Source organism: Apus apus, chromosome 2, assembly GCF_020740795.1.
Source record: "Apus apus isolate bApuApu2 chromosome 2, bApuApu2.pri.cur, whole genome shotgun sequence".
Lineage (NCBI taxonomy): Eukaryota > Metazoa > Chordata > Aves > Apodiformes > Apodidae > Apus > Apus apus.
The window spans coordinates 95633577-95661230 of record NC_067283.1 but is presented as its reverse complement, the minus strand read 5'-3'; the positions used below and the strand labels follow the sequence as shown (position 1 = coordinate 95661230).

General features: G+C 39.9%; 1 protein-coding gene across 2 annotated transcripts in view; it reads right to left on the bottom strand.

Moving 5' to 3' along the window:
- ZNF516 (zinc finger protein 516) overlaps positions 1 to 27654 on the bottom strand; it is a 101854-nt gene that overhangs the window by 54541 nt on the left and 19659 nt on the right. For both annotated transcript variants that reach the window (XM_051611926.1, XM_051611927.1), the window contains exon 2: positions 1855 to 3882. In XM_051611926.1, coding sequence (XP_051467886.1) covers positions 1855 to 3760 — 1906 coding nt within the window. In that variant the 5' untranslated portion in view covers positions 3761 to 3882. The remainder of the gene's footprint in view (positions 1 to 1854; positions 3883 to 27654) is intronic.

Below are 27654 nucleotides of genomic sequence, written 5' to 3'. Positions count from 1 at the left end.
AATTCCTGAGAGAGAAACAGCTATGTGACTTCAACCCTCACCTTTCATTCCTGTAGTAAGGGCTCAGACCTTGAGTTGAGGCAAGTAGCAGGACAGACAAATAGATGAGACAGCTCTTTTTAAAAATAAAGTGCTTAATACGGAGAATACGTAAGAACAGCTTTCCTATTTGAACATCATGTCAGGAAGTGTTTCAGTGTTTTCAGCCAGTCTCCAGAGAGATGGTTTTCTATCATGGCTGTTTTCCATAAGAGCACTGTATATTACACCAATAAAACACAGCAGTCCCATTCAAATTCAGACAAAGCTTCAGTTTTTATCACTGCAACTTCTGTCAACTGTACTGAGGTGTTTCAGGTGGCAGCTGATGGATTTTTCACACAAAATAAGTATGCAAGCTCCTGTAAGGAAATTTGTTTAAGTGCCCAAGATCCAACAGTCAAATCCAAAGCCAAATTTTGAGTCTTTTAAATGGGCAAGTAATCATAGTGAAAACATTTCAGTCAGCTTGTTTCTAGGACTTTTTGGAGTTATGGTTTATGGACAGAGCAAGACAGCATTAAAAAAAGTGGAGTTCTTGGTTTAATTTACATTTCTGTTCTAGCGTGCATCCAATTTGTCCATCAGGAACTCGATCCAAGTTGTAACAAAATCAAGTTAAGGACTGTTCTTTTAAGTTTAAGGACAAACAGATGGATATAATTTTTCACAATTTCAATCCTTTGGAATTCTTTTCCCTCTATACCTTACATTTTGAAAGGTATACTGCCAAGCAGTGCCAGCCCCAACTTCAGCTGTCCTAAAACCATGGGACTTTCATGAAAGAAGCTTAAAGACAAAAAAACCCAATATAAACACTGTTTCAAAACTTTACAAAAAACATCTAACTATTAATAACACAATTCTCAAAATATTGCTTTGCTGCTGCAGGGTCTGTAGCCAGTGGAGAAAGCACATTATATAAAAGCCTGAAAGAACACAGCCAATTGAATAAACCCACCCTCTTCTATAATGGTACAGATTACTTCTTCTGCAATGGTCTTGAAAATGAGTTTAACTCTACAAGATAATCATGTTCTTCACAACAAAAGGAATGAAAATGAGAGGAAAATCGTATTGTTAACCAACCCAAAAACAAATAAAAAAAGCAGTGCAAGGCTGGTAAGGAAAGAATGGTTAATCTCACATTTCTAAAATGGTATTATAAACAAAGAACGGTGAACAATAAAAATAAAATACTTTTTTAAAAGATACAAAAGTGCTTAATGGTGTTCTTTTAAATATTTACTTTGCTGCTATTTGAAGAATAATTTGTTCCATTTAGTATTGCTGGGCTCAAAGGACTGCTTTAATCCAGAGAGATTAATTATAGCCTTTGGAGTTATAAACACAATTTTGGAAGCCAAGCAGAGAAGAGGAGAGAAATGCCTCTCATGCTGGTGATTAGCAAGTTACACACTTTGGGGCTACACCATACAGGCCATGTCCTTGCTTCATCTGCAGCGTACCGGGAAAACAGTGCACAGGACACTCATAAATCATGGAAAAAAGCCTCTGAGATGTCCAGGGAAGACACCAACCTACTCTACATTGTTGCTATAGGCAACTAAGATACTTTTCAGGTGTTCTTTACCAAAATACAAGTTCACCTGCATGCTATGAAGACATCTGATCTCACTTTCATTACCTGTGCCAGAAACAAGCCACCATGCTCCAAGTGGACCCCATCCATGCTGTCTTTAAACCCCTCACATGCTTTCACACATCTTTACCCCTGATCAACACTGTGACCCACACCAGGAGACACAGGGTCTAGCAACAGCAATCAGAGAGCAAAGCTGGGAGCCACCTTACCTAGCAAAGGGTCAGCTGCTCCCTCCTCCGAGCTCTCCTCAGCTCCCTCCTCCCCAAGGCCAGAAGTGGCCGAGTCCTCTGGGGCGGACGCAGAGCCGGGGGTGCTGGGCCCACTGACAGACCCCGAGTCCCCTTCTTCACTGCTGGAGCTGTAGCGGTCAGGCTGGGTGGCTGTCCCACCCTCACCACAGCTCCTCCGCTCCTTGCGGTGCACCCGGGAGTGCAGCACCATTTGGTGGTAGGTGCGGAAGATCTTCCCGCACTCGAAGCATTCAGTGGACTTGTTCTGGGCAGCCCGTCGGCTCTGCCGCGAGGCAGGCCGGTAGTCCAGGTCCCCCTGGGTGAGCGGGCAGCTCTCCCCAGGTGGGGCACTGCTGGTTTTCTCCAGGCGCCCACTGGTGCAGCTCTTCTTCTTGGGGTTGCTGGAAGAGCTGGGAGAGTCCTGGTCTCGCTTTCGCTTCTCCTGGTTGACAAGGATATACTCTCTCTTATCCTTGTCGTAAGTCACATCTGCATCCGCCAGGGCCTCGTCCCATCCCACATACTTCACATACTCAGAGGGCTCAACTACTTTTCCTTTGGTGGCCAGCTGCCAAGCCTGGTAGCTACTGACCGGATCCAGCTCAGCTACTCTTTTCCCAGGCTGTCCTCTTGTAACTCTATCCAGCCCTACAGATGGCCTTAGATTAAGACACTGCAAGAAAAACTGCTGCGTTACCGAGGAGCTTAGGCTCACGTCAATTAAGCCCTCAGCTTTATCCCCAGCACTGCCCCGCTGCGCCCGGTAGTGAACAGCATTATGTGCTTTCAGGCTTTCCATATTTGTAAACAGATTTCCACACTTGGTGCAAACTTCATACAGAGACAGGCCTGTCACAATAGTCTCCTCCTGGATCACGTCATTGATAGTAGCTATGAGCTCCAGATCATTTTTTGGTTTGTTTTTGCTCCCAGTCTTGGGGCCGTGTGACTTCATGTGGTTTTTTAGAAACCAGGGCTCTTTGAATCTCCTGCCACAAATGTGGCACCCATGATCAAATGACCCCCTGTGCTTTTTCATGTGAGCTTTCAGGAACCAGGTTTGACTAAAGGCCTGACCACAGACTTCGCATGGAAATTCGCCAGCACTCAGCTCACTCTTGCAGTTCTCAGTGTAGGCCTCCCCGTTTGGGACCTGAGCTGTTATATGGTCCTTCTCTATGTGGTTTAACAGTGTCTCCTCCCTCAGGGTCATGTAGCTACACAGCCTGCACTTGAATGGTTTGTGGACCTGGTGCAGGTGCTGCTCCAGGTCCTTCTTTCTTTCAAATTTGTTTTTGCAGAACGTGCACTGGTAGGAAGTCAGCTTGCCATCCTCCTCAGCCGGCGCTACCTCTGTGACCTCCTTCTTGCTGCTTCTCAACAAGATCTTGCTGCTATCTACCTGAGTGGTACCATTCAAGATCTTGTTGCAGGCAGATGTGCTTTTAGTGGGGCTAGTACACCCACCCAGGCCCTCAGAAACACCCATCTCCCCAAGCTGCGCCTCTCCCATCTCCACCTCGTGCCCCTGACTTAAAGTGCCTGTTCTGTGGCTACGGATGTGGATCTTCAGGTTGCCCTTTTGGGAAGCTCTGTGATCACAGTAAGGGCATTTGTAGGGCTTCTCACCCGTGTGCTTCCTCATGTGCTGCGACAAGGAGCTCTGAAAAGGAAAACTTTTACCGCAGATGCAGCAGCTGTGGCACATGGTCTTGTCAGCATCCACGTCGTTCTTGCTTAGCTTGCCTGGGCTGGAGGATCTCCGTAACTCCATTTCTGCCTCTCTGCTACGATCCATCTGTGTTACTGCAACATTGGGTGAGCAGGGCAGGAGGACAAAAGCATGTCTGGCAGCAGAGGACGACTGGACTGCGTTTTCAATCATACGGTTCTGCAGAGAGATGTTTTATTTCATTCTCAGGGTAATGTTTCTCCTTTCAGCTGCTCCAGAGAGTCCGAAGCAACGATTTATTTTCATGTGCTCTGTAAGCAGATGGCATAGATCACCTGAAACAAGAACAAAATCACACAAATTCACAGAAAATGTGTCAGTAGGTTCTGAAATACATTTAAATCTATTTCCCATTTTTAACTCAACAGCTCCCATCACTCACCCCACATTCAGAAACATACTATACTATGACTTATTGCACCAAAACCAGCAGCTTCTCCTTCTCCTGATATTCTAGACTTAAACGGCAACTATTCCAAGCATCATTAATAAACAAGTAAAATCCAAACAAGGGCAAACATTCCTCTCCAGACACTGATACCACAGTGTCTGTAAAAAAAGCGCAAACTTTAAAAATATTTTCTGTTTTAAAACCAGGCAGAAGTGGCTAAAAATACACCTTAATTGAGGAAAACATTTCTTGAGGGGGTTATTACACTTTAAATCAGTGGCTTTACCATCATGTGTAATTTCATGTAAAATACGTACTTGCCAAAGATAAAAGGCTTTCCTAGACACTTTAGCAAGTATCATATTCCTGCTGGCAACTGCATTACTTTGCGTTTCAGCTCTGCTGTGCTTGATGTGGCACGCACAGAGCAGACACAGAGGCTGAGGACGCTCAGTACTTCGATTAGAGAGAAAGCAAGTATCCAGAGTCTAACAAAGCACCTAGAAAAACAAGTTATTTCCTGATGGACAGTGAAGAAAAAACACCCTCAGAGTGTAATACTCAGCCTCAGTCTAACAAAGTAAACTGATAATGTGCACAGGTATCAAATGGTCTTAAAAGTGATTTATATTCACAAGAGATAAAGGAACTCACAGCACCACCTACCTCAGTGAAACAGAATCTTAACTATAAGCAAACAAGAAACAACTTTGGTTAAAAAAAACCCAAACAAACAGATTCATACAAGTTTAAAAGCCTTTGTATCTTGTCATGATTAAATGCAAGGGTCAATATCCGCCTCAGCAACTCAAGATGCAACATGTCAGCAACTCTCCACCTTGAATAGCAAAAATCAATTATTAAGATTTCCATAGATTATTTCTTTTCCAATTACCACAACTGTAGAAAAAAAATCTTCCCCCATTCCTACCCTAAGTACTACAAAGACCACTTGACTAAGATCAAAGAGTACTGTGTTCTCTAATACAGAGAACCAATCTGTTACTACATTAAGAAAACATCAGCTTCTTAAAATGTAGGTAAAAGTACGCAGAACAATAGCAAGACTGTATAGTCACACATCCATCACTTGATATCTATGACTCAACAAAGAGCTACAGATTTAGAGCTGCAAATGTTAAAGTTCCACATTGTATTAATCTCAGCCTCTTCAGTATGTAAATTAACCACATCACCAGCATGACCCTAACAAAAAGATAAAAAAAAAAGGTAAAAGGTGACACGATGCTCACCTCAGTTATGCACTAAAGAACAACTTTGTTCTGTTTTAATTACTCTAGCCCCCTTATTTGCTCTAAGATCACTCCTTTCTGGGTTTAATTTTCTGTACTTCCAGTATCTGTTCAGCATGTTAAGAGTTACCAACAGCATCTACCTAAACTACTTCCTTTTCCTGAGAGAGCTGGGATAGTATCTAAGGGATGTATTACAATTGCCATTTCATTTTTTTGAATTAAACATTTTTATATTACTACTAAAACCCAAACACATCCGAACACAAATTGAGAGGTCCATATGAGCCTTAGGTTTGCAAACAGGAGTAACTAAATTACTCTCTGAAATTAGCCATTTAAAACTTAATTTAAGGTCAGCCTCAGAAGAAACTCCCCTGGGTATAAAAAAGGATTGCAGCCATTTCAAGTCGTGGCTGTACCAGAAGGTAGAAACATGCCAAATACAAAAGCAGTTTAGACTGCATATTGATGGATGAAACAATTCAGAGTAACATAATTTATTTGACCTGCAATCTAAGTCTGCCAAGTAACAACCAATATTGCCTTATGAGCAAAGACATTACCTGAAACTCATCAGATGATAAAAAGAAACAACATGGCAATTTCTTGCATTTTAACACAATGGTACATTTAAAGAAGTAACAGCTTCTTCTGAAATGTTCTGCACCATTGTAGGAAAAAAGCTAGCAAGCTTTAGGGGCAGATTTTTCCTGGTACTTTAGATGTTTTTTACTTCTGCATTTTCTAGTTTACACCAGTGAGAACACTGCATACTGGCAGGCTGAGGTCTAAAACAGTGACAACTTTTTTTTTTTTTTTTTTTTTTTTTAAATGTAGGTCTCATTTTACCCAACTTTCTACAGCACTTCCTGTCTGAAAGTTCAAAAAAGCTTTAAGAGCCAAACAGTCAGAAAAGAATGTTGTGTGCAGCAGTTCAGGCACATACAAATCCAAAGCTTTGAAGACTCTTTTGTTTACTTGGCCACAGCTTCCCTGTGCTTAGTCTTGACATAATTCACTTTAATTATTTATAGTGTTTTCATTAATGAAGCTTAGTTATGAAAATGAGGGTATGAAGAAAGCATGATTTATAATAGGGATATGAGCCACCCACCGGAGATCCTCCTAGCCCTATATTCAATTAGGCTTGAGAGGAGGAAAAGGTCAGAATTAAAAATTTACCAATTAATTTTATTAATCTAGAAAAAGTGAAACAAAGTATTCCTAGACTTGAATTATCCGAGTACTTAACACACATTTAAGACTCACAGAATTTCAAGGCTTTTCTTCCACAGACAGAAATTCCAGGGGGAACAAAGGTGTTCACCCAATGCGAGTTCGCTCTATACAGTCTGTGGAGGTCTGCCTTAGGCTTTGATAAATCAACTGACACAAACATACATGAACACCTTGCAACTTCTCCCTCACATCATTCGAGTGCTACTTAAAAGTAATTATCTTAGATAGGCTCTTTGCAGAGCAGCAAAGCTGGCGCTCACCAAAAGGAAAGAAGCAGCAAATACAAAATAAAAGGGGAAACTTTGAAAAATGCTTCAATTCAGGAGACTGAACATACAAAATGAGGAAAACAACACTTGTAAGAAATCCTAACAACAGAAAATATCATTTTGGCTTCATAATTTCCACATTAGTTTTAATTATTAAACAATAATTTCAACATCAAAGATGCATATGGGATGGAAGACATCAACAGGTAGACCAAACCACACTGATTACTCTATTGCTACAAGTAAAATTTTGCCATAGCTATTTTTGTTTCTTTCTGCTGACTGCAATGATAAAAATATTTGTGTTTTGAAATAGTTACAAATTTGAAAGTATTCTGAAATAATTCTCTTTCAGCAGATATTGGACCTGGCCAACTCCAGCTATCCTAAGGCTATTACAAATGCTCCAACTCTAATTTCAGGTGGTAACCAGTAAACTTTCATCACTTTTGCCCAAGCTCAGGCTGCAGTTCCTAAGCATCAACTTGTCACACAGAATTCAGAGCAGTCGCATCCAACCTGCAGATTTCTCCCAGACTGTCACGGCACGGAGATCCCCGCCACCACAGAGGCAAGCCATAAGGAAATGACAAGGAATGCAAAGTGTAAAGGAGTATGTTATTCTTTAAAAATACTTTGTGTATTAAAGGCACTGCAGCCTAAGCAATACAGTTCATGTAAGAAGCCACTGACCAGCATCACAAAGTCATTTTAATTCCCTTTAAAAGACACCAAGGCACTTATCATCACTGTTTACATGTAGGTGTGGTATATGAAGCAAGGGGTAAGAGAATTATGAACAAGGACTCAAGAACAGGAGAGGTGGCATGCTGGGAAATGACTTTGCTTAGCCAGTTGTTTCAGTTATGAGACTTATTCCTGCACCCATTTCCTCATGGAGCATTTTTGCCTTCATCTGCATGGGAACAAATAACTTTATGTATCCCCAGGAGGAAAAATAAGCTTTCCTCCAAGTTTAAACCAAGCATATGTCAAAATCATAAAGTCATAGAGTATCTCAAGTCAGACCCATAAGGATCACCGAGTCCAACTCCTTGCAGGACTAAATCAAGTAACTAAGAGCATCAACCAGATGCTCCTTGATCTTTAACAGGTTTGGTGCCATGACCTGCGGAGCCTGGTCCAATGACTGACCACCCTCTCAGTGGAGAACCAATTGATTATATTTCAAACATTTAGGCATCAAAACTTCCCTGGTTTTCAAAACAAACTTTGAAAGAAGAGAAAATGCATGTGGCCCAAGTGACCTGCTCTCACGAAAGAGCCCCAAGTGCCTTTCCGACCATCAGCCACAGCTTTCCCACTAGCAAGGGAATGGTAGCCCATCCCTACCAGATCCACAGCAGGTTAGGCACCACACAGTTGCATCATCCTCACAACTTATCTAAGACTCTCACATAGTCTTGCAGTGAAGCATAGCTAACAGTCCAGGGGAACAGCACTTAAAATAAAACAGGAGCATTCTGAAATATCCATTACTCTTCACATCACCTGTATGTTCTGGAAGAAGACCAGAGGACTCTGAGGACTCCCCACAGCGTCAGAGAAGCTCTTAAGACTTCTTTGTGCCTCTTAGAAAACAATTAATGAATAAGAAATTGAAAACAAACAACACAAGAAAACTGAAAATACCACACTGGAAAACTAATTGCAAATTCATTTCTTACATACAAATACCCTGTGCAATGCAGAAAGAAAAATCATAGAATGAAATGATTTCTGTTCCAACATACAGAAAAATATACATTCTTTTTAAAATTTCTCTTCAATTAAGCCTGACTTTAAATAGTATTGCATGGGCTGAAGTGGCAAGACAGGTGAACTCTTCAATAGGTAATACTCAAGAATACATAATTTGGGAAGCTACAGAAATCTACTCAAATATCACAGTGTATATTTTAAAACTGCTTTCAGTTTGGGTGTATTTCAAGTCCAATCTGAAAAATAAATGCACTGGAGAAAATATCACTCTTCTAATCTCCAAGAGGTTTGAATATACATAGCAATCACTCCACCATATTCCTCTTTCAAAAGCAGCAATTACTTTAAAAAAAAAACAAAAAACAAATAAACAAACAAAAACTACTATGAGATGTGATCTTGGGGAAAAATATCTTACTGATATTCATTATAGATGATGAAATGATGGAATGTAGCATGTAAACATCTAGATTAATTTGAGAAAGTTGTACCTTTCAAAGAATGGCAACCTGGAGACCTAATCTCTCCTGGCTGGAGAAGGCTCAGGTTTCCCCAAAGCCAAACAGCTTTGCTGTTCACAGTAAAGAGGCCAGAAGAGAGCAAAGTACAGGAAAAGGGTGGACAAAAGACCAAGAACACACACCAAGAACTGCCTTGCCAGCCTTTGCGCTCACTGAACTGCAGAGACCTTTCCCCTCAGGCTGCAGAGACACCGTCCTCCACACACACCAGCCTCACCTTACCCACACACCCTTCTCACTGTGAGGGAATATGGCTTCTTCTGAACACCCAGATCCCATGGGAGTCATCAGGCCACCACCACCAATAAAGGCTCGATCCTGCTATCCTCATTCAGACACCAGTCCTACCAAAATGCCTCTTATGGACCATGTCACCTTGTACACCCTTTACTGCCTGGAGCTGATAGCATCCTCTAGACTACACCAGAGTAAGTGTACCCATAAGTAATAAGCCTATACTTGAACTTCCAGGAAATCCTGGCATTTTGTGACCTATAGACTAAACCTGCTATAAGGTAAAGGCAGCATAGGTCTAAATTGATTTTCTTAAAGCAATCCAAACTAATCCAGTAAAAAGTTATTAAAAAATACTGAGTCAGTTGTAGAAGACTGTCAAATTTTCAAAACTCTGCAGTTATTAAAATAGACAATCTTGACAACAGACCTCCTGAAGTTTTTGCCTGCCAAAACTGACATGGGACTGGAAAGGAAAAATAAAAAGCTTCTGGAAAAATAAACAATTAATTTCTATTAGTCAAATTTCCTCTTAGGCTTTATAAAATCCTTCAGCAGCATTTTGCAATAATTTTTTGTTTAATTATTTTAAACAAGCCCTCCCCTGCAGCTGGGGAAGCTCTTCCCATTTGAAAAGTTTGGTGTCTGAACACTGAGACATTATTTTGAGCTCTCCCAAATACTTTCTGTGCTTTTGTGTCTTTCTACCTCCATGCGACAGTGACATTTTTGCAGCAGGCTGTTCAGAGTGGCAGCCAGGGCTATGAAAGCAGAGTCAGGCCTTTCTCAAGCGATGCCACACCCTCAGTAGGAGAAAGAATAAACTGAAATAAAGGTAAGAACACTAATGCTGAAAAAGCTGGAGGTAGGCATCTGCAGCAAGGTGATCTCCCACCCTCTAAACAAAGTCAGCAAAATGGCTGTAACCCAGATTTTTCTGTGGCTCCTCAAGAAGCAGTTCGGGAATGGGGGGCGGGAGTTTGCTTTTGCACTGCTACAGGGTACGTTGAGAAACACAGTGCTGTCACCCACTCAGTACATACTTTGTGTTTTAGCACACTGTGCGTGTTTGTCTTCTGGAAGACAAAGAAATGTACTTTATTAGTTACACTGTAGTATTCTAAGTAATGAATTGAAATATATCATTAACATCCAGGACAAGCTTTATCTTGCTACCAAAACAAAGGGACTATTATTTGAACAAATTGAGGGGGAAAATCCCATAATGACAATGAAGAGTTCCTCTCCCTAAAAACTGCGCTGCACAAGAGTAACAATTACGGGCTTATATTCCACAGACTGGGGTTGCAAATAGCTGTATGAAGTGATGCATTCACTATTAGGAGAGTAAGTACCATTGATGACAAGGCCTTGGGGCTTCTGCTGTTCACAGACCAATCAATAATCCATTATGAACAAACTACATTTCCCCTCTAATATGAAGAAATGAATAAAAGTGAACCAGTATCACTACTACTTTCATGGAAAAAAACAACAATGCAGAAATCACAAAATGCCACCAACACAAGACAAACTTGAGTGGGAATGTCTAACATTGACAGAACTACCCACAATAACCCTTTATTTTACAGCAGTTGCTTGAGACCACTAAATTATAGCCCAAAATAATTTTTTTTAAGAGCTTATTTTAAAGGCAAGATTATTTCAAGACTACTTATTCTGGACAAAACAAAAAGCAACATTAATCTTTCAAGGCAAGGAGAAGAAAATTAACTAACTTCATCCAAACACCTACCTACCAGTTTGCTTCAAACTATTTTCTAACACAATATAAATAAGAACTTCTAATTAGAAATAACTGTCCAAATGTGACTGGTCAACCATAACAAGACTTTATTGCAGCAGCTGTGTTACCATCCAGACACGAGGCCCTGAAATTGTTTTTTTCCCATTGTCACTGTCACATGCTACAACACAATCAAGAGAGGATCCATTTAAATAGCAAAACCATAGCAAAGCTCAGCATCCTCAGTCCAGTTCTTACCTAAACCTCTGCATAAGGCAGTCCTTTTTCTGTATTATAAAGACTAGTAGTTAAAGTTGACCTCGTGGAGTGAGGGACTAGGGGGAATGAATACACAATGTGATTATTGATCAGCCCTAGAAAAGCCAAGAACTGCAGCAGTGCAGATGTGATTATTTTTTTTCCTAAGGTCATTGTTGGAAAGTCAAAAGCTCTTATTTTGACATGCTGTAATACTGTCACTAACTCTGAATATAACCATCACCTTAGGTTAAACAAAAATATCTCTGCAAAACAAAAAAAGCCCTATTTGGTCACACCCATCAAGTAAGTTACTTTAGTGTATGCTCAAGTACTAAAAACTAAAAGTTGAATAAATATCCACAATTCTGATAATATCAAACAAAAAAATGCCAGTTACAAATACAAGAAAAGTCACCTCAATACTGTATACTACCTCCTTATTCAAATCGATAGCATTGATGTTGTCTATTCATGCATGTCTATGGAGATGCACATATACATGGGCAGCACAGTATCCTCCCAGCATCCAACAGTGCTTTTATATTTAATGATCTTGTTAGGGTTTCCACTGGAAACCTATTTATGTGGAGTTGTAACATGGCCATTTTAAATCTGCAGGATGGGGGGTGCTTTCAAACTGCAAGGCAGGGTATCTTCCTAATATGCTTTTATGTTCTTTTCAGTTTGCATCTTAAAATGGGGGGGGGGGGTGTGTGTGCGCGCGCACGTGTGTGTGTTTATTTGCAGTCTCATGGCAAGGAGATACTTAAGTTCTACTATTTTTACATTATCTGCAGAAAAATAGGGACTGGATCATCAGCTGGTATAAAATGCTGGAGTGCAGTACATTGCACACATATACACCCACCCTCTCTTGCTGCCTCTTTCATCTGCCTCATCAATGCAAGCCACACACAAGCCACCTCCTCAGCTGCCCTAAGTGCACACAGTGCCATGAGATCAATTTGTACCAAATGAGAAGCTATACTGCTAAGCTAAAACTGGCAAACGCCTTTATGCTGTGTAAAGACCTAAATGCAAGAAAAAAAAAAATAATGAGCAAAATTCAAAGTAAACATTTCAAATTGTTCATTTCCTACCCCAGCAAAAGTTACACGAAGCAACGTTGTCCTCAGTGCTCAAGTTCCTCCTTGTCACAACTAACAAGTACACCAGTGAGGAACAAATTTCAGTGCTTTAGTACATACATATAGCACTGTAATGATTTGCTCACAGCACATCTCAAATGCAAAAAGCTGTATGTTTAACACCCAGTAAATTTACTAGCTACAGATAGGTGTGCAGCAGGTCAAGGAAAGGTAAAGATTACTTCTACGGAATGTTACTATGAAATAAGCTGCATAGAGAATTAAGAAATTCAGTTAGTTTCTTGTATGCCTAATATCTTTTACTGCTCACATTGCTACAATAAAATCATTACTTTATAAATATAGGTGTTGCCAAGCATTAACATGTTAACAGATTCAGAATTACAACACTGTTGTTTGATTAACTATTAAAGCCTTACCATAATAAAAAAGTTATTTCTGGAGTAACACCAGCAAGTTGTTTGCTTCCTTTTCCCCACCACAGTATTTTAAAGGAATTGCAAAGCACTGAAACAAGCTTTTGGGCTATACATCCTTTTTTTTTTTTCAAAATCCCATTTTAAGAGAGTAAAAAGGGTTTTTTAATTTTTTCTTTTAAAGGGGGAGGGGAGAAAAAGGAGAGAGAGGGAGAAAGGGCAGAGGGGAAACGGAGAGGAACTGTGTGCCCTGAAATACAAGGAGGAATAATCATATGCAATAAGCCATAAAAAAAGGCATTCTGTTAAACATTACCTTCTGAGGTAGCACTGTTTAGCACTAAAAAGCAACACAAAACTCAAGAAACACACATCATCAAAACCTCATTTTCAGTTGTTTGGTCTCATATATATACACACATGCTACACACACACACATTATATATATATACATATATATATATATATATAAAGAATTTCACTGCAAGCTCTTGCAAAGCACAAAACAACATGGATGAGATCTATTTTAGGAAGCTTTCTTAAACGTTTAAGAACTTAAGCAGGTAATTAAGACTTTCAATCAGAGTTTTTCCATTCTCTGCAACATTTCTGAATGTCAAACATGCAGACTATGCCCAGGCCTGTGCACAGACACTCTGTACTTGTCAGATCCCAAATCAGCCAAGCTGAAGCTTGCTTTGCACCAGCTGAGACTCAGGACTTGCCACACTGCTTGGAACTGCACACAGCTTTGGTTCAGAGACACCAGCCCCAAACCAGCAGAGGACGGTGCTGAAGGCCAATCTGTGGGTAGCCAGGGTCTTAGATACACCTTCATTTCACTTTCTTTTCACTAAGGTACACAGTACCTTCAGAAGATCACTTCATCCCCAAGCATAACTTGTGATGAGGAGCTTACCTGATACTTGGCAGCAAGAGACTGCTAGTAGTTTAAAAGAGGCCTTAACAAGTTTCTAAGCTCACTGTCAGTTTTAAAGACATCTTTTGTTGCTTCATTATTCAGTTAATTCATTTTAGAGGTTTCCGTAGTTCTTAAAAGCTACCTCCCCTACATGTAATAAACCCAGCTGAGAAATATTCTCAATCTTTCACTGGTCCGTCCCTGTCAGCACAGAAAAGCAAAGAGGTATAGCCAGTATAACAAAAGGGACATCACCATAAAGCAGGATTTGACTTGCACTGTAGGTTAATTTTTTTCCTCCTCTTTTTATTTATTTACTTTTTTAAACACACAGGGAAGAAAACAAGTTTTGTGTATCAAATAAATACAAAGCAAAAGATGACTCTCTCATTTTCAAAGCTCCCAGCCAAGAAATGAGAAACTAAGCCCAAAATTGAGCCCAAAATTAAGTCTTTCAACTGCCAGTCAATCCAGCTTATTTTGGTCAGAAGTGCTGAATTATCTCTGTGGAACATCACTGCAGTGCATCATCCAGAGAGATTCCATCCGCTGTCTATAAATACGATTTCAAGGCACATTTTACCAACCCTGTTAACTTCGCTCTCGTTACAGCATGATGTAAGGCACACCAGATTTTGGCAGGTCAGGACATTGCGGATATCACAAGATAAAACCTCACACCTCTGTTCAGAATTACTCTGCCATCCTTACATAAACAGGTACATGTACTTCACCCCCCCATGTCAATTAATCAAAGACTTCGAATCTCTGGTCCAATCCCTCACCTACAGAACACAAGACATTTCCTTAGAAATTCAGAGACATACAGAAATTCACTTAAGTGCAGAAAATTATCTTGTGTTACATTCTCCATGAAAGAGAAGGCCCTGGATGGACCCCTCCTGAACTCATTGCTGGCCTTAGGAACAGGAAGCTAAGAACAGTAAAACAGCAAAGGAACAAAACTCATCCCCTACTTAGAAACTCTTCCACAGCCTTAGAACACAAATGCCGAACAAATACTTAAAAACTAAAAAAACAAAACAACCCTGAAACTATCACTCATGGGACAGCAAGCAAAGAAGCCTTCAAGGAAAAGTCTGTTGCACAGGCTTTTGCTGGTTTATTTTTCCATACACTACAACTTGCAAGACATATCTATCAACTGGTAAAACAAACATGAATTACACACAACAAGAGCATAAATCTGTTTGCATCACCAAATACTGTAAGTTAGACTTTATTTCTCCTTTCCAAGAAAGGTGACTATGTGCCACATATGCACCCCAACACCCTCCCACCTCACGCAATCCTCATGACCAAGAAGTCAATGCAACGTCATTACTACAGACACGTCACTTCACCTTCCGCTGCAGCACACGTTCCTGTCCACCTTGCTGGGGCCCAGACCACTGCTGCAGCACTGACCTCCTTCCTTCCACTTCCCTACCCGGCTCCACCCCGCCTCCGTCACCACCATGCCTCCAAGCCCCAGCTATCCACACACAGCGCCTGCCTGTCACATCCCTTCTGGATCACCTGCAGGCAGCTGCCAGGCGCTCAGTCCCTCTCCCCAGCCATCGCCATTCCACGGTCACAGTTTAAAAGGGCACTCTTCCTCATTCCTTCCTTTCTTCCTGCTTGCTCTTCAGCCTCTGGTTTCTCTGTTCTTCCCAACACTTTCCGTTTATTACAAAAGAACCTTCAACTCCTCTCTCTCTCAAACCTGTTTGCGCCCTTCATGACTAATTCTTCCATTTGAGCTCTCCCTCACTTTCATGGCTTCAGTCCCTGCTCACTGGCTCCCTGTTTGCCAGGGCACTTCAGTATGAGCTTAACTGCCCCCTCCTTGCCCCTTCTGTCCCCTTCCCTAGAAGGTGCCCATTGTTCAGGCTCTTCTATTTTCAGTTCCTACAGCATCACCTCTGGCCACCAAGCTCACAACTTGTTCCTCTATGCCTATTCAAGTAACTCTGGTGCTTACAGCATAACGCTCTCCCAAAAATCAAAGGATGCTAACACCCAGGTCAAATGTCTCACATGTTAGGTTTTGAGTGCCATTCTTCTCCTTCAAGACCTTCACAATTCCACCCTACTCTTTTGTGCAAGCAGTGATTCACTCTCCCTAATGCATCTTTTGTATTGGTTTCCCACTTATGACCTTGTGGTTCAACATTGCATTTAGAACTGGTTTTCATTTTTTAATTCATTCTTAAAAGCATATTTTCCATAAATTACACAAAATTCTTTTCCAAAATGAAATCCATCACTCAGTTTTATTGTGTTTTTTTCCCCTAATGCATAATACGTATAGCACATATTGCTATATTCTAATTGGTATGTATATTCCCTTAGGCGGGGACTTGAGATCTTCTATATACCCTATTTTATTTACTTTTATACAGTGCCAAATGTTCCAACTTCAAATAATTGCTAAGAGCAAATTATCATTATAAAGTTAAGATTCACCTTTTCAAAGACTCCAAGTCCCTCTTTTCACCAGAGGTTCAGCCAGAAGTTAAGAAACTGAGATTCTTTCCTGTGAGCCCCACAACTTTACCAGTCCCTTCTTCTGCCTACCCAGAGTTCACCTCTTAGCAAACCAAAAGGACCACCAGATAGTAAAGAAACAAGCAAAACTTAAATCACACGTCACTAACCTCTCACCTCTTTGCCTTTTTGAAACATAGGTTTCTAGCCCATTGTATCCATCTACAGAACATTAATAACAGTAAGCAAGAAGCATAATGACAAATAAGTTTCAAGTACCACATACCACCAAAGGAAAACACTTCTCTCTCCACTTCTTCAGTTCACAACCAACTGGAAAAACATGAGCTATGCAGAACATCAAATCAAAGAACCTCAGGGATGAGTCTCACTTATTCTTCTTACAGGGGTTACTTTCTTTCTATACCTGGGACTTACAGGTCTGATTTAAAAGCTTTCCAAACTCGTTTGCCTCCAGCATGTGCATGCTGTTTTATATCACACATTGTACCGTTCTGCAAATACAGATACGCTCCTTTAATCTGCTGGGCAATGCTGAAGCAAGTAGATTTTCCACCAGAGAAGTACAACGTAACTGTGACTCTTTAACTCTGAGAGTAGAACTTGAGCCACACGGATAAGTCCTTAAACCTGTTACACAAGAAATAAGCATGGATTACGGCATGGCTGGTTCATTATAGAATGTTTTGTGATGCTCTTCCTAACACACAAACGCCGTATGTCTTAGCCACATACATAAAGGCCATTCTCCTTTTTTTCATTACACATCTTTTTTATTGCTTTCACTTTTCTGCGTCCCACCCATTTATTACTCACCTACTCTCTATTTAATATACTTTTACACCATAGAGAGTCCTAAACAACCATGATGTAACAGCGCAGTATTATCCTTGCTCTGTACTATAAATGACTGCTTACACTACATTTACTTGACACTTCATACTACCAAAACAAACCAGTTATAACTGTGTTACCTTTAGTACTCCACAGCCACTCCACTTGCACTGCTAAACACAGAGTGTACAACTAAAAAGAAGTTATCTACACTAAGGATTTTTTTAATTCAGTAGAAACAAAGGAAAGCTCATTGAAAAACATCTGACTAAAAGCACATTTTTAGGCAGGTGTAATCAAATTTTGGCAGGTTTACAATAGTCAGACACAACATTTGCTAATACTTTAGATGATTTTGGATTTCTTTCTTTTTTTGAAACAGGTTTAGATAAGCACACCTGTATTTACTTCGTTAGGTAATGGGTACCATTATCAAAGTCACTGCTTATAATCTGAACAGACTTTTTCCCCACAAGAATAAATTTCCCACATAGAAAAAAAAAAATAAAAAAAATCCGAGCCTCGCAATTTGACTAACAGTAAAAAAAAAAAGCCCACGATCTTGAAGAAAAATCATACACAGCATTATTACTACAGTGTATGGGGTCACAAGTACAGCACCATAATCTATAATTTGTTATTTTCTAAATATAAGGAAACTTTTCTCATAAAACCCATGTATCAGCTGTGTAATCAAGTCAGAGACCTCCTTCTAACATCTCAACTCTTAAATACAAGATCTACTATTAAATGCGAAATGTAATTCCACATTCTATTGCACTTCCCTACTGGTAGGCTTTCACGTACCTCCTGAACTTCCCATATATGATTAATTAAATTAACAAAGCCACGGTGTTAGAGAAAAGCCCTATCCAAAATCAGGTACTTTAAATTTACAGAGAAAGCACAAAAAAAATTATTATTATTATTGTACTTCCAACTCAGATCACCAAACCTCATAGGTCAAGCACTCAAATATCTTGAGGTACCCAAAGACGTAGGAAAAGTTTTTAAACATAACCTAGATGTGAATAATTTTATTTGCCTTTTGAGCTTTCACAGTGTACTCAGTCATGTCTCAAGCTTCTTCTAACTGTGAAGTCGAGGAACTTCCTGTTTTCAGAGGATTACGCCTTTTGTTTTGCATCCACTGGACTGCAGATAAAGGAGCTTGGGGAAATGATCCCTACCTTCTCCACTAACAAAATCATAAGAAGTGGGAACACCATAACTGAAGCAAACACATGTGATATTCCTCTCCTCCACTTCTTCAACCATAAAACACTCCTCAGAAGGCTTTGGCAGTTCACCTATAAACATCTAATGCAGAGAGACAGAATAATGCCCCACATACTCATTCAGAGGATGGTCAGATGTACAGAGCATGCATAGCCTTCACTTATACCATGGGATTTACATGTAAGCAAAAAAGGCAAAAGAAAACAAACTAATTTTTTTATTGTTGTTTGGAAAAAAACACTATTTTATTCACGTGTAAAACATTTGAGATCTAGGTTCATATTTTCCTTAATGCTTTCAACTACACTTTAGCATTAAGAATGCTAAAGATAAAACACAATGTTTAAACCATCTTAATTTGATGAGCCTGTACAACCATAAGAAATCAATGGACCCACTGACAGACATCCAGTGCCATATTCTCCTTGGTCCTAGCTACTTCTGCAGGACACAAGTCCTTTGTTACATCTGCCAGGTCCCTTGTAGTGCAAATGTGGCACAAACATTGCAAAACCTTGAATGGTACTAAAAATACCTTGACCATCTGCCAGAATGTTTCTAGTAAACCAGAACCCTGAATATAAGTAGAATAGATGGTGATTATATTACTGTAAGACAAGACAGCTCTGAGGAAGCAAACAAACCCCAGTGTCTCTCACCAAGTCTGTCATTTGTAAAACTGGTTTGTCTTGGGTAAAGCTAAAGGCAGCTGCAGCATCTCCTAACAACGAAATGAGTAAGAGGAAAGAATTGGATTGTTTCAACCCAAATTATGATCTGTCCTGCAAAAGTGAAATCAACTGGTCAGCCCTGCAAGACACACTAATAATGCTGGAAAATACAGGCTAAGATTAGCCTATAGCCTATTAGCCCAGATCTATTTCACCATCTTACTTTCTAGTGTATTACCATCTTCGAATTTGAGAAGACAACGTTCCTCCATGTGCTGCAGACTACAAAACAAAGGCACAACGGGTGCTGCTACCTAGATGCCTCCTCATGCTGCCTTCTAGATGACTGGGCCAACCGAGGCTGCTCCAGCCTCTGAAGCAGCGTTTCGCCACCACTGGGCCCCACCGTGGGGCAACATGGTACCTCTTGCACGAGGTAACTGCTCTTTATATAACTTTATATAACTCTCTCATCTCCAGCCTGGCAGAGAGATCGCCAGCTCACAGGAGGTTGAGGCACACTCGAGGTTTTTTTGGTTACCAACTGTGAGTCAAAGCCTGCCCTGAATCAGACAAGTGTCCATCTCGACTTACCACACTGATTTCAGCAGAGTCACTGCACACTCTCACCTGCAAGAGAGCGGAGACAGCAGCCCTTCAGTTTTTAAGTGCAAGGCTGCCATTTATCTTCCTCATACATTTGGAATTATTTCCTTTTGCACTAGACTTCTTTTTAAACCCTGCCTGAGCCCTCAAGGTGCAGATCAGTTGGAAACCAAGGCACCCAAAATGATAAGAAAGTTTGAAATTCTCTTAGCACTTCACTACCACCTAACTGATTCAAATAAGGCTAAAACTTTGCAAATGGACAAACACATTACAGAAAATCTCACCCAGGGCTAAGAAACGAAAAAGATGCAGACACGACCTCTAGCTTAGAAAGCCACTAAGCTGCAAACTGGTGAAATTGGGAGAATAACCCAAGGGGAGTTACCACCAAAGGCTTACCCCACTTCTCATGCTCCTCCCTCAAGCACCTGCCAACCTGAGCACTATCAGAGGGAGGATACTGGAGAACACAAACCTCCAGCCTGACCCAGTTCAGACCCTCCTACGTTCCTCGTGACTATTCATAACAAATCTCAAGCCATCTGCTGCTGTACAAGGATGAAGGCCTCTATGCGTTCAGATCTTACAGCCCAGCCACCCCCAGTTGAAGGGTGGGGAATTGCAGAATTTCAGGCCAATCCTTTTCTTTCACAGGAGTTGCAAAACAGATAGTGCTGCAGCCGCCCAGCGCACAGCCAGCATCTCCAGCAGAGCAGTGGGAACACGCCTTGCCAAGGTAAAGCTCCCTTCTCTGCCTTTTTAGGAACGTATGCGAGAGGTCAACAGTCTCCAGAAAAGCTGACAACACAACTTTCAAGCTGGGAAGGCAAACAGTGCCGGTTCCCTGGGATTTTATTTATTTATTTATTTAAGTTTTAAAAACTCTCCCATTTCCTCCCTCTCTGCTACCTGCTCTGCTTCTGTCTCACAACTTCGACCACACAGGCCATCAGGAACACAGACACCTTCCTTACTGAAAACCAGGCACCACCACAGCTGCCTACAAGGAGCTTCAGAGACATCAAAGGGACTCGAGTGACCAACTCAAGTGTCTTGCACCCAAAGCAGTGGAACAGAAATCAAGGAAAATACCGCAGTAATTAATGGCAGCAATTTTGTTTTCTTAAGCAATGACATTTTAAAAGACATTGTAAGCTTTGAAAGGCTTCAATACCATACTGAACACCATAAGATTTCTTGAGTGAATGGTATGCTTCTATGAAGAGAGGACATTATCAGTGTATTTGCACACACACACACACACACACACACACCACCACAGCAGCCTTCACAGCTTCCACTGTATGACCAATAGCCTCTCTGTTTGAAACAGCAAAACTCATCTGTAGAGATTCTGTGGCTAACGAGCATTTGATTTCACTTTCCAGTAACAATGCAGCCATCATATTACAAATATTATAAAATGAAATGTTAATTATTTTCTAAGAGCCACCTGGTAGCTGTTAATGAAGGCAAACTGTTAGGGAAATCCTGCCAAAAGAAAGTAATAACCAGATGTGTATCGGTGCAGCAAGGTCTAATTTAACTGAATAACAACTTGAAATAATTTTTTAAAACAAGTCAGACCGAACTACTGCCAACATTTACACCAGAAGTCATATTAAAGTATTTCTCCTTACGAAGAATCTACAAAAGCCCCTGAAAAAGTAGCTTAGAAAACTGTGAAATATATGTAAATATCTAAATAACAGAAAGAGCAATAATTTTAAAGACTTTCCCATTTCAATCCCACAATGTTCTCAGAAACTTCTATTAACCTCTCTTGACAGCTTTTTCAGAGTTCAGAACGCTTCCTGCAACCTAAAATATAACCAACTGCAGAGATGTCAGAAAGTTATAGATGTGCACTTTAATTACCGTACACTAATAATGTTTGTCATCTACATTAGCATTGTAAATTAAAACAACACATGCAAATTCAGGGATCTGTTTGCAATAGTTTGTCCCCATCATCACTGCCACGCCTGTGCGGCAGCAGCTCATTAAGGCAGTGAGCTATGCCAATACTGAGCTGTTGCTAGGCTGTGAGATACTACTACATCATTACTCCTTGCATTGCAAAACCAGCCATTTATAGTCCAACTTAGCTTTAACTGCACAGTGTGGGGTGCTGACAAAATACTCACATAGTGTACTGATATTATTAGATTTTTCACAAAGCTGAGGTGATGCCGTGGATGGAGCAAGAGATGCACTTCACTTCTAACAGAGAAGCAAAAATAAGCTTTATTGTTGTAAAACAGTAAGTTAACCGAGTTCATTGGTAAATGTGACAGTGGTTTAGCATGATTCAATGGCAAGGCACACTTGATTATACTGCACAGAGGACAGGGTCAGGCAAAACTGTGAGGGAGACTCCTGTTGGTTCAGGAGGTTTAAAAATTATGCCCTTGCCTTCTAAACTTCTCAGAGAGCAGTCTAAATGTGGCTGGATCCAATCCTAGTACCAGACTTGGTCTATGGTTCTGTCTTAAGGATTATATATGTGCAATCAATCCACTGCATCACTCAACTAAGATTTTGAAGTTTCAGCGCCTATTCCCAATTCACTTACCAAGTACCTGACAAGATAAAGATTCTCTTAACCTCAAGAAATAACCTTGAGGGGCATCCCTACTCAATGAGAGATAGATCCTGGCCTGCAGCCTACTGTCATTTCAGTAAAGCCCAATGGGCCCTGGGCTGTCCACTATTTAGACAGAGCAGGATGACTGACAGTCATATTTGCATGCCAGCAAGACATCTGGGTCACTGTTCCAGACAGCCCTTGGCTACCATGTTGCCATCCATCCACCAAAGTGCAGCCTATACTAGGATGCAGCCATCAGGACCCCCAAGGCATAAAAGCACATTTCCTCAACACAGCGCAGAAATTTCAAATTTATAAGCCATTTCATTTGTAAATGCTTCTTTATCAGAAGAACGATTTTTGCTTCACTGGTCCACATTCCCATGTCTCCAGCCTATTCAGCAAATAAGTGAAACAAAATCTACGCATTGTTCTATAATAAAGTTATCTCCACATTATTGTTCTCATTCTCCACTTGTGAAAGATCTAAAGGAACTAACGCAGCTGCTGGGCACTGAAGGTGCTCCTCAGCTGAAGTACCTTGCAGAACAAAGGCTGAAGTCAAAAGCTGACCTCACAGCATTCAACACAATAAAAATCTTCCCAGGAAGAGTCTCCACAATGATCAAATACCAATCATCAAACATGCACAAAATCACAGTTATTCAACCATAAATTCCAGCACCCACAGGAAGATTTCCTGGGAGTGTTACGATTACTTTTATTAATGATTATTTGATTAACTTATCTAAAGAAATTCAATCAACAACTGAAAAACTAACTGCAAGGCTTTAATTATTCTCTTAGTGCCTTGCCATTAAGTTTGTTCTTAACATTTTTTCAGCTGGCCAAGAAAAGCAAACACATTTCAAGGTCAGAGAGAAATAGCTGTTTTCTTGCTTCATCTGAATTCCAGTTCCGGGCAGCAAAAAAACCAGCAATTTAAACAGGAAACTGGTTTGATAGTTCTGAATTCAGCTTTTCCATGAAAGGAGAATCATCATGCAGTGAGTCTGCCTGCTTTTTCTTGTTTCATTATTGAAGGAAAGAAAAACATTTAAAAAAAAAAAAAAAGCCTCAGATTTGGTCTTGCTGGAGAAGATCTGGAAGCAGTGGCTGGTTTAATAAAGCTATTCTTCAATAAAGTACAATAAGTAAATTGCAAAGCAGTGTGTTGCTTCCATAATACTACAATGTTTGTTTCTAATATGAACTGTAGTCTCTTGTACAAAAAAATTCTGAACATAATCAAGTGCAAGTGCTGCCAGGTCACCACTCACTGTCATACAACCCAGTGTAGTTTCAGTCACACTGCAAGCACTCTGTGGCTTCGCTTCAGCTGACCTACACCTTTACTGATGCACTATTTTATTTAAAAAAAAAAAAAAAAATCAATCAATTTTATCAGAATAAAAAGCCTTTTTACAATGGACACTGTTTATGCCTGATATCAAGATAACAAAGCGTGCACAATCACAAGGACACTTCCATAAAATCTGAAATACTACAGCAGTTATTCATATGCACTGAGGAAAAAAAACGTTTTCTAAAACCATTGTCATCACTTCATCGTAAGAACAGCCATAAGAGATAAGACCAATGCCTCAACTTCAGAAGGTGCAAAGTAATTCAGAAGCAGGCAACAGCATCCTTGTGTAAAAAGGCGTCTTCCTGACTTCATGCTGTGAGTAGCCCTCTTATGCCATAAACCATATGTCACGTTTCCATTAGTTAGCTGTTATGTTTTACTCTAGTAATATTAATCTTGGTATAACGAGTTCCACAGACAAAATGTCTGTGAGACGTCAGCTCATTCTTGCATCCAGCCACATGAAGACATCTCTTTTCACTCAATCATTTATTGCTCCAAGTCCACAAACTGTTACAGGCAATATCGGGTTTGAATATAGGTTCAGTGTAGAATACTGCTAAAATAACCTGAGCCCAAAACAACCTTTCCTCAATGCCTACACTTAACATGGAAGAGATGTTAAGCGAGTTTTACAGGAAATTTTATACACTTGGATGTGCACAGACACATGATAAAGACAGACAGAGAGGCATAAATCAAAATTTTGAAAGTAGCCAGAGACTGGATGGTTGCACTGAGAGTAGGGATCAACGGCTTGATGTCCAGATGTCAAGAATGTATACCCAGAAAGGAAAAAAAAAACACCACAAAAAGAAACAAACAACAACAAAAAAACAACCCACAAACAAAACAACGCAACACTCTTACACAGAGGAGGAAAGGGGAAAAAATAAGAAAGAAACAAAGAAGAAGGGAGACTACAGACTGAGGTTTTTGAAGGCAGTTCTTTTTGGTCTAATGTTTAGGGCATGCTTTTAATTGCTACTTGAAAATGCCCTATATTGTCAGCAGAGAAAGTAAAAAAGTGTCTAAAACCATTAAACTTTCAGGTATCACCCAGAATGGCTATTTAAAAGGACACATAGTGAATCCTGTTTAAAATTTAATAACAAGAAGTATTTCATATTGTCTGAGGAAATCTATGATACCCTGAGCCTCAAAGCTTGTCCATACTGCATGGCACTATTACAAAGGATGTACTTAAACTGCTAGTTTATGAATACATTTTCCTAAAATAGAAGTCTTAGCATTTCCACATTTTGTTGTATATTGCCTGAATTAAAAAAAAAATCTGATGTATATAATTTCTAGTGTCCTACAGTGGCCTGCATTACAGAACGCATCACCTGTCTCCTCATTCCACATACCACTATTAAACTGCTCCAAATGGTAGTGTCAGCACTTAGTAACTCTAAATTAAGGCTTCTGTGTTGTTATTCTCCAGTAAAACCTTCCCCTACATTTTACAATGAGAGGAAAAATATCAAAATACATCTTACTAAAGATTTATGAATGAATCTCATTGGATCACTGATAAAACATGCGTAAAGCCAAATTCTGTTCTGATTCCACATTACTTTTCTCCTTCTACAGAACAAAAGTTGACCTAAGATGGTATTCCTTTCTGAAACCAAATGCAGGGAGAGGGCTGTGCTATAAATACAAGCTTTTCAGACATCTTAAAAAAAAAAAAAAAAAAGTTATTACGAACAGAACAAAAAGAAACTTAAGTCATTAACTGAAACATTAGATGCAAGCCCAATTCTGCAAACACACAGCTGAGTAATTTCACACACATAAATAATCTGATTAAGTCCAGTGGGGCTACTTACATTTTCAAAGCTGCTCACACCTATTAAGTGTGAGTAGAATCACGTCATAGTAGATTTAACAAAAAGTGAAATCAGAGATTTCAGTGTAAAACTTAAAAATTTCTTCCAAAGAGGCTGTACTTAAAACACTTGATGACATTACACTCATCCACTCTATGCAAAAAGAACCCCCACAATATTTAAAATTATTTAAAATTAAACCTGAAATTTCCCAAACGACATGCAAATATTTTTCAAACAGTTAATTTGCTGTGGAGATATTAACTAGGTTACTAATTTAGGCAAACACTTCTCAAGTCTCAAGTATCTGTATAGACCATCATGTTTAAGTGCTTAACAAGGAGCGCTTGCTTTTCAAAGTGCTCATTACTGCAGTTCCCTCTGACTGAAATGGGATTTCTAAGTACTCAGCTCTTCTGAGTAAGGGAATATTAATATCAGGACACAAGAGTGCAAATTTAGAAATCTATAATTAGGTCATCCAGATTTTAGAGTTTTTGTCTGAATAACTAATTTGTACATTATTTTACTGATGCTAAACTATCACTCACAAAAAAACAAACCCAAAACCCTAGAAATTATGACACAGTAAAATAAAAAACACCCTCCCTTTCAAAGAACTGTATGAGAGGATGCCAACAGAAGACTGCAGCTTTCATCTTTTGAACAATCACTCACACAGTGGCAGATACATCCTTCACCTTCCAAAATATATTTAGCCAACACTACAAGGTGCCAGTGCTTTCTCAACAAGTATTAAATAGAGGATGACTTCACCTGAGAAGTCCTTTAATCCTTCCTGTATTACTTCGTTGTCTAAGCACATTGCAAAAACATCCCTGTTGTACCTCTCCCTGTATAGGCAGATAGCATTCTCTACAACTTTGATGCAATAAGCTGCAGTCCATTTTTCAAACATAGAATCAATACTGTTAAGTGGGAATCCAGAGGGTTTTTTTCCCCTTGTATGAATGCTTGTAACCATTATTGAATCATTTCTCATCTCCTATCTTGCATAATGTCAGCGTTTGCTCTTTCAACTTTTGCCTTTGTTTCTGCTGCATCTTCACTTTCAGAACCTGCTTCCAGACTCATTTTGGAGGCATTTAGTCATAGCAGGGTGGTAAAATAATTTCCTTGGGATGCTCACTTTGTGCTGTGTTAAACAAAAAAAGCACACCAAACACTGAGGGGGAAAAAAACGTCACTTCCTGATATTTGATTTTTCTTCTCCTCAATCGTAGGGTGTTACTGAGTCAGCTCCCAAATGAAACTGATGCTGGAAAGTTGTCAGGAAACTATTCATAACTTGCAAGTTATTAAGTATTACAAATGTTTATGTTTTAATTTAGAAAAATTATCCATTACCAGTACTTCAACCCTCTCAATCACCGATTTCCTCATGTAACACACCCATAACCAAAAGACAGATCAATACGCGTTAGATAATCACAAAACATAAATTGCCCATTTATAGTATTGATCAGCAGCTTTTTTTACACGTGCAATGGTTCAAGGGAGTAACAGGCACTTGGCAGTATCAACACTGCACTGACAGAAAGAAAAACTGTCTGGCGCTTGTGCAACATCATGTCAGTAGATACCACGTCCATCAAATGCTGACAGTTTGGCAGATCAGGCGCTCTCTGCCATAATGTCATAATGACTTCAATTTACTTCTCCACAGCACCCAAGGGTTGCGATTTCATCAGCCATCCAAGTCTCTTCAAGAACAAGACTCTCTTGCTTTTACATCCTTGACAGCTCCATGTATTTCCTTAAAGTTTCCTAGCAGGCATAACCAGAACAGTAAGAAACATGAAGCTGTTACTGCTTCCTTCTAATTTATATGAATAACTTAAGTTTTACTTAGCAACTAAAATTTCAGGCTGAAAATTCAAACAGCAGCAAGTTTCAAGTGCTAAAGAATGAACAGAAACAGAAGAAGGAAACCTGATAAAACCTGCTGGGGTAGCAAATTTTACAAGTTTAAAATTTAAAATTTTTACAAGCCTGAGGTAGGTAGGGCTGCCCACGCTTCTAGCTGAACACTAAGGCACTACTAGCATTTCGACATCCAGACACGTACTTTCATCCACCCAGAGGAGGTAATAACATCTTTAATCAAGGGTGGGCAGCAGCACAGAGATAAAGCCCAGCACTTGCTCCTCTCTACCTGTGGATGGAGAGAAGCACAGGCAGCTGTGTGCACTTGGGCCCCAAGAGGGAGAAAACAGGTACATCACTGCATGAAGTCACAAAGGTGTCATCAGCTATCAGGAGATACTCGGGTATTTCCTAA